This window comes from Oncorhynchus keta, chromosome 15 (assembly GCF_023373465.1).
Source record: "Oncorhynchus keta strain PuntledgeMale-10-30-2019 chromosome 15, Oket_V2, whole genome shotgun sequence".
Taxonomy (NCBI): domain Eukaryota; kingdom Metazoa; phylum Chordata; class Actinopteri; order Salmoniformes; family Salmonidae; genus Oncorhynchus; species Oncorhynchus keta.
In genome coordinates, this window is record NC_068435.1 from 8,468,249 (window position 1) to 8,477,011 (window position 8,763).

General features: G+C 39.8%; 1 protein-coding gene across 1 annotated transcript in view; it reads left to right on the forward strand.

The window, feature by feature from the left end:
* LOC118371384 (cadherin-7-like) overlaps positions 1-8,763 on the forward strand; it is a 143,290-nt gene that overhangs the window by 44,204 nt on the left and 90,323 nt on the right. The window contains exon 2 of the mRNA XM_052463150.1: positions 5,413-5,707. Within this exon, the coding sequence (XP_052319110.1) occupies positions 5,413-5,707 (295 nt within the window). The remainder of the gene's footprint in view (positions 1-5,412; positions 5,708-8,763) is intronic.

Sequence of the window (8,763 nt, forward strand, 5' to 3'; positions counted from 1 at the left end):
TCCTGAACTGAGGAACAGAGCATCCTATAGGGATAGATCCTGACCTGAGGAACAGAGCATCCTATAGGGATAGATCCTGAACTTAGGAACAGAGCATCCTATAGGGATAGATCCTGAACTGAGGAACAGAGAAACATAGTATCCTAAAGGGATAGATCCTGAACTGAGGAACAGAGCATCCTATATGGATAGATCCTGAACTGAGGAACAGAGCATCCTAAAGGGATAGATCCTGAACTGAGGAACAGAGCATCTTAAAGGGATAGATCCTGAACTGAGGAACAGAGCATCCTAAAGGGATAGATCCTGAACTGAGGAACAGAGCATCTTAAAGGGATAGATCCTGAACTGAGGAACAGAGCATCCTAAAGGGATAGATTCTGAACTGAGGAACATAGCATCCTATAGGGATAGATCCTGAACTGAGGAACAGAGCATCCTAAAGGGATAGATCCTGAACTGAGGAACAGCGCATCCTAAAGGGATAGATCCTGAACTGAGGAACATAGCATCCTAAAGGGATAGATCCTGAACTGAGGAACAGAGCATCTTATAGGGATAGATCCTGAACTGAGGAACAGAGCATCTTATAGGGATAGATCCTGAACAGAGAAACAGAGCATCTTATAGGGATAGATCCTGAACTGAGGAACAGAAACCAGAAATGTACATCTTGGAAATACAATAATTACCATGAATACACAATAACTCATTTTATTTTAATTACGCTGAACAATTTGTCTGGAGATCAAATATTCGTCTTCCAAACATATTGGAAGCATTATTCAGTCATTTCACATGCCATGGAATATGTTAAAATTGCAAACATAATGTGTTAATTCCCAGTAGGGTTGACTCCTGAAAAAAAATGATGACTCATCAGTGGAGACTGAATATCTGGCCTAAATTTGATTACTTATTTACATTATTTAAAAAAATAATAATAATTGAGGGTGGTGTGCTATGATTTCTTAAGTCGTGGTCTACTCAATTTGTTTCTATGGTAATTTTTGTATATATTTATTTCACATCAGTTGGGGAAAACACTGCTCAAATATCAGAAGTGTTCTTTCCCCTTTTTTGTTTGCACAACTATAGCCCTTGAAAACATGTTGTTATTTGAGGAATCTGAAGGTGCAGTATCTACATGTTAGGGACAATGACTACTACCTATTTCGGCAGCATCCAAAGCATTCTTCAGTTTCAAATGTTTTATTTATATTCTACTGCACTAACTGCAATGTGGCCTTGACGGAATTGATCACCTCACCTATTCAGAAATCTCAAAACATTTGAACAAATAACCCAAAGCTGAAAACTGAAAAGCATAAACATTTCAACGTTTAAATTCGACAGCAGCCAGACTTGACACTTTGGGCCCAAGCGTGTCACTACAATGCCGTGCAATGCAATTGAATCAGCTACGGGCAGGCACTTAGAAAAGAGCATTGAGCTATGCCACGGAGACCGTCTTTTTATTGGGGCTGCAAGCCTTTACCCGTAGAGAGTAAGGCGGATATGGACTTCTTTGTTTTTCTCCTTGGTTCAACACTGTATTCACAAACTGAGCAGAACACAGGACAAAACACAACCCTGTACCCCAAACACTCTCTCCCTCCTCTCTCTCTCCTCTCTCTCTCTCTCTCGTGCTCTCGCTCTTTCTCTCTCCACTCACCACTCTTCTGAGTCTAGAGGGTTAGATGGAGTACCTGAAAAGTAGGATGGTTTCAATAGAAGGGGAGAAAAAGCTATGGGCCTGGTTTGTGGCCCAGGCCCCCTCAAGACACCGACGTTAAATAAGGCTTCTCGGACAGAGAAAACAAATCTTTCTCTATGTGAAACAGAGGGAGAGAAAGAGAGGGGGTGGATGGGTAGAGACGGAAATAAAGATAGTGTAAAGGAAGTCGGGAGGGAGAAGGGCAACAGAGATTTCCTGTTTGATATCATATGGAAGCCTTTTTTTAAATTCTCCAGACAAATATGATAAGAAGAACGGATTGTATTACGTTATTTTATGCAAATAAACCCAAAGATACCCATAGGCCTATGATTTTTAGGTTTTTACGTAGAGCACTTTTATTAATAGCATTGAGTTATTATAAATCTCAGTAATCCCCAATGTGATATGAAAAACACTTCGAACAACACCCTCACACAGGATGTCCGATTTGAAATAGATTTGATGACCAAAATTTGCATTTTAACTTGAAATGCAGTGACTAATATTTGAATGAAATCCATGTAAATAAAGAGTGAAGTTTGAACACAGGCAAAATATTGAGCTGTGAAAATCCATCTTGGTAAACCAACTCTAATAAATAAGAAATGACAGAAAAAGAAAAAAAACCCCACATTTTCTTAAAACAGATCTCCCTGAAAACTAGGGCACCTGAAGTGGTGCCTGAGAAATGTAAAGTGTGTGGTATGTTGACATATTGCATTTAACAAATTATCTTATTTATTATTATTATTATTATTATTATTATTATTATTAATTATTATTATTATTATTATTATTATTATTATTATTATTATTAATTATTATTATTATTATTATTATTATTATTATTTATTATTATTATTATTATTATTATTATTATTAGCTGGCAATTGGTATTCATGTGTTCCGGAAATGATCTGATTGTGAAAAAGACTGAGGTTGTCAAGAGTCTAGGTGATGCTGGTAAAAGGCAGAGTCAGGCGCAGGACACAGAGATGAGTAATAACTGTCACTTTACTCAAAAAATCAATATTCCATGAAGGAGACAAAATAATCCAGGTCACAAAACCAGACAACTTGACAATAACAAACACGCACAAAATCAAGGAGGAAACCAGAGGGTTAAATAGGGAACAATGATTACGGAATGGAAACCAGGTGTGTACAATGAAGACAAAACAAATGGAAAATGAAACATGGATCGGTGGTGACTAGCAAGCCGGTGACGTTGACCGCCGAAACGCCGCCTGAAGCAAGGAGAGGGACCAACTTCGGCGGAAGTCGTGACAGAGGTGTGCAGAGTAAAAGAACAGAAGAACGCGACATAATCTCAACACGCAATTTCCAGCAGTTTTGACCAAATGATCATTTCAACATGATCTATACTATATTAGTTAAATGGTATGTATTTCTTAATAAATGGTTTAGAATTTCCTTATTCCGTGGAGTTTGGACTTGGATCCCTTGGTAAGTTAATGTCATGGCTTTTTGTAGGCAGTCGATGAGTTGGAACTAGATGTCAAAATAAATCCTATTTTCACTAAGGCAATGATTTCTGGCCGATATTATGACTAAATGTACTACATTTTCTGGAATACTATCCCAGATTGTTTGGAGTTTTTGTTTATCATTCTATAATTATTTTGAAGAATCCATTTGACACGGGCAAAAGTTTCGACACACCTACTCATTCAAGGGTTTTTCTTTATTTTTACTATTTTATACATTGTAGAATAATAGTGAAGACATCACAACTATGAAATTACACATATGGAATCATGTAGTAACCCAAAAATGTTTAAACAAATATTTTATATTTGAGATTCTTCACATGGACACCCTTTGCCTTGATGACAGCTTTGCACACTCTTGGCATTCTCTCATCAGCTTCATGAGGTAGTCACCAGGAATGCATTTCAATTAACAGGTGTGCCTTGTTAAAAGTTAATTTGTGGAATTTATTTCCTTCCTGCGTTTGAGCCATCAGTTGTATTGGGACAAGGTAGGAGTGGTATACAGAAGATAACCCTATTTGGTAAAAGACCAAGTCCATATTATGGCAAGAACAGCTCAAATAAGTAAAGACAAACGACAATCCATCATTACTTTAAGACATGAAGGTCAGTCAATAAGGTAAATGTCAAGAACTTTTAAAGTTTCTTCAAGTGCAGTTACAAAAACCACAGCAAAGGAAGTCACAGCAAAGGAAAACACATTCATTAGATCTAGCTGCACCCCAGAATGCAGCCTAAATAAATGCTTCACAGAGTTCAAGTAACAGACACATCTTAACATCAACCGTGTGAATTATTACTTATTTTACCCGGTAAGTTGACTGAGAACACATTCTCATTTACAGCAATGACCTGGGGAATAGTTACAGGGGAGAGGAGGGGAATGTATGAGCCAATTGTAAACTAGCTGAACATGCTGGTATGAGGGCCAGATTGGGAATTTAGTCAGGACACTGGGGTTAACACCCCTACTCTTACAATAAGTGCCATGAGCTCTTTAATGTCCTCAGAGACTCAGGACACCCGTTTAACATCCCATCCGAAAGACAGCACCTTGTCACAGGGCAGTGCCCCCAATCACTGCCCTGGGGTATTGGGATATTTTTTTAGAGTGCCTCCTACTGGCCCTCCAACACCACTTCCAGCAGCATCTGGTCTCCAATTCAGGGACTGACTAGGACCAACCCTGCTTAGCTTCAGAAGCAAGCCAGCAGTGGTATGCAGGGTGGTATGCTGCTGGCCTTCATGGTCAAATTGCTGCAAAGAAACCACTACTAAAGGACACCAATAAGAAAAAGAGACTTGCTTGTGCCAATAAACACGAGCAATGGACATTAGACCAGTGGAAATATGTCCTTTGGTCTGATGAATCCAAATTGGAGATTTTTGGTTCCAACCGCCGTGTCTTTGTGAGTCGCAGAGTAGGTGAATGATAGGTGATGATCTCCGCATGTATGGTTCCCACCGTGAAGCATGGAGGAGGAAGTGTGATGGTGTGAGGGTGCTTTGCTGGTGACACTGTCTGTGATTTATTTAGAATTCAAGGCACACTTAACCAGCGTGGCTACCACAGCATTCTGCAGTGATACACCATCCCATCTGGTTTGCACTTAGTGGGACAATCATTTGTTATTCCACAGGACAATGACCCAACACACCTCCAGGCTGTGTAAGGGCTTTGTGACCAAGAAGGAGATTGATGGAGTGCTGCATAAGATGACCTGGCCTCCACAATCACCCAACCTCTACCCAATTGAGATGGTTTGTGATGAGTTGGAATGCAGAATGAAGGAAAAGCAGCCAATAAGTGATCATTATATGTGGGAACTCCTTCAAGACGGTTGGAAAATCATTCCAGGGGAAGCTGGTTGTGTGAATGCCAAGAGTGTGCATAGCTGTCATCAAGGCAAACGGTGGCTACTTTGAAGAATCTCAAATATCAAATTAATTTTGGATTTGTTTAACACTTTTTTTGGTTACTACATGATTCCATATCTGTTATTTCATAGGTGTGATGTCTTCACTATTATTCTACAATGTAGAAAACTGAGTAGGTGTGTCAACTTTTGACTGGTACTGTATATAGAGAAACTTAATATTGACACTGGTTCCATTTTAAGGTGTCATAATTCTTAAGTAGTTTTGTATTGTATTTTAACCTCTGCTCTTCCCCTGTAGCTGCACTCGGACGTGGACAAGGGTGAAGGGCAGGTGAAGTACGTACTCAACGGAGAGGGAGCTACCTCCATCTTCACCATCGACGAGAACACGGGTGACATCCACGCCACCAAGCGTCTGGACCGCGAGGAGCAGCCTTACTACACGCTCCGGGCTCAGGCCAGGCACCGTCACACCAACCTGCCCGTGGAGCCAGAGTCTGAGTTCGTCATCAAGGTCCAGGATATTAACGACAATGAGCCAAAGTTTCTGGATGGACCCTACTCAGCCAGGGTCCCTGAGATGTCCCCAGTGGGTGAGTAGCATTAAGTGAAATCATCAACCCAGTGTGCAAAACATGTCAATCAAATCATATCAACCACGACATTTCAACCACCTCATGTCAAACTGTTCTGCCTGCTGGAAAGGCCTATAGCGTGGTGCAGAACATTGATAGTGGGTGACAAGCAATAGACATACACTGTAGTAGTATGGACACTGTAGTAGTATGGACACTATAGTAGTATGGACACTGTAGTAGTATGGACACTATAGTAGTATGGACACTATAGTAGTATGGACACTATAGTAGTATGGACACTATTGTAGTATGGACACTGTAGTAGTATGGACACTGTAGTAGTATGGACACTATAGTAGTATGGACACTGTAGTAGTATGGACACTGTAGTAGTATGGACATTATAGTAGTATGGACACTATTGTAGTATGGACACTATAGTAGTATGGACACTATAGTAGTATGGACACTGTAGTAGTATGGACACTATAGTAGGATAGACACTGTCCTAGTATGGACACTATTGTAGTATGGACACTGTAGTAGTATGGACACTATAGTAGTATGGACACTGTAGTAGTATGGACACTGTAGTAGTATGGACACTATTGCAGTATGGACACTGTAGTAGTATGGACACTGTAGTAGTATGTACACTGTAGTAGTATGGACACTATTGTAGTATGGACACTATTGTACTATGGACACTGTAGTAGTATGGACACTGTAGTAGTATGGACACTATAGTAGTATAGACACTGTAGTAGTATGGACACTATAGTAGTATGGACACTATAGTAGTATGGACACTGTAGTAGTATGGACACTATTGTAGTATGGACACTGTAGTAGTATGGACACTATAGTAGTATGGACACTGTAGTAGTATAGACACTGTAGTAGTATGGACACTGTAGTAGTGTGAAGACACTGTAGTTCTATGAATATATTATAGTATTATGGACACTGTAGTAGTATGAAGATATTGTATTAGGATGAAGACAATGTATTAGTATGGACACTGTAGTAGTATGGACACTGTATTACTATGGGCATTGTAGTAAGATTAAGAAGCTCTAGTAGTATGGATACTGTAGTAAGATGAAGACAATGTAGTAGTATGGACACTATTAGTATGGACACTGTAGTAGTATGGACACTGTAGTATGGACACTGTAGTAATGTGAAGACACTGTAGTAGTATGGACACTATTAGTATGGACACTGTAGTAGTATGGACACTGTAGTAGTATGGACACTGTAGTAATGTGATAACACTTTAGTAGTATCAAGACTCTGTGGTAGTATCAGGACACTGTAATAGTATCAGGACACTGTCGTAGGATGAAGACGCTGTAGTAGTATGGACACTGTAGTAATGTGAAGACACTATAGTAGTATGGACACTATTAGTATGGACACTGTAGTAGTATGGACACTTAGTAGTATGAAGACAATGTAGTAGTATGAAGACACTGTAGTAGTTTGGACACTTAGTAGTATGAAGACAGTGTAGTAGTATGAAGACACTGTAGTAGTTTGGACACTGGAGTAGTATGGACACTGGAGTAGTATGGACACTGTATTGGTATGGACACTGTATTAGTATTGACACTGATGTAGTACGAAGACACTATAGTAGTATCAAGACACTGTAGTTTTATGGACACTGTAGTTTTTTGGACACTGTAATAGTATGGACACTGTAGTAGTATGGATACTAGTAGTATGGACACTTTAGCAGGATCGTCACTGTAAGAGTATGATGACACTGTAAGGGGAACAGTGTCTCCTCTGCAAGGGGAACAACTACTTCTAGGTTTCAGAGCGACGAGTGACGGCACCGACTGAAACACTATTAGCACGCACCACCGCTAACTAGCTAGCCATTTCACAATGGCCACACTAGCACCATCTGAGCTAGCCTCCCTCTTTAGCGCGAGTGAAGTGAGTTTGGAAACAACTGAATGTATGCATCTTGGAAGTAGTTTTCACATACAAACTTTACACTGTATGTCCCAACTCATAACCAAATATGCTTCCCAAAAACGAACATGTTCGCTGTGGTAGAACGTTTATTTTGATTGATGATTTCAGAGTGCCATCACGTAGCCTGATTTCAGATGTGTCCATGTCAACAGGATTATTAGGGAAATCGTTCTTGTAAAGCAAGTAAACGTTTTAATCTAACTATTATATCAATCTGACTATCTGCAATAATCACATTATTGTGTGCATGTAACCGCACTGTAGTATGTAGACTGTAGTATGGAGACTTTAGTATGGAGACTAGTATGGAGACTGTAGTATGGAGACTAGTATGGAGGATGTTTTGTTTGACATTCTCAGTAGTTTTGTTTTTCAATTCCTGGCTTATAATATCTGGAGCAAATGTTTTGGCCGCTAGGCCATCGTCCTATAGCCACACCGCTTCGTGATAAGATGGAAAGCCAGTGAGGAACTGGGCAAGCTGCAGTATAATTGGCTCTTTTCTCTCTTGTGATTTTCATCGACAATGGTCCGCTACCCAAATGGCACCCCTATGCCCTAAATACTTCACTAATTCTGACCAAGGCTCATTAAATGTAGGGCTCTATTTAGAGAATAGGGTGCCATTAGTGTATCACACCATTGTCAATGAAAATGTCATGAGAAAAGATCCGCTTATATCGCAGCTTGGACTGGTCCTCGCTGGCTTTTCATACATCTTATCTAAAATGGTTAACACCAGATGGGAGATTAATGGAATTTATTAAGAGACAATGATTTGTTTAATCTGGTTATTAGAGGCCAGAGGTTGTTTGTGAGAAAGCCAACCTTTGTGACTAAAGACAAAATGTCTCTCAAGATCTCTCTTAAGCCAATTGGACAAACAAGATGGAGAAAGAAACCTGAAATCTGCCGGCTATAGTGTTTTATTTTGTACCTGGGGAAGAGTTACAGGGGAAAGGAGGGGGGTGGTAAATGAATCAATTGGAAGCTGTGGATGATTAGGTTTCCATTATGGTATGAGGGCCAGATTGGGAATTTAGTCAGGACACTGGGGTTAACAACCCTACTCTTACGATAAA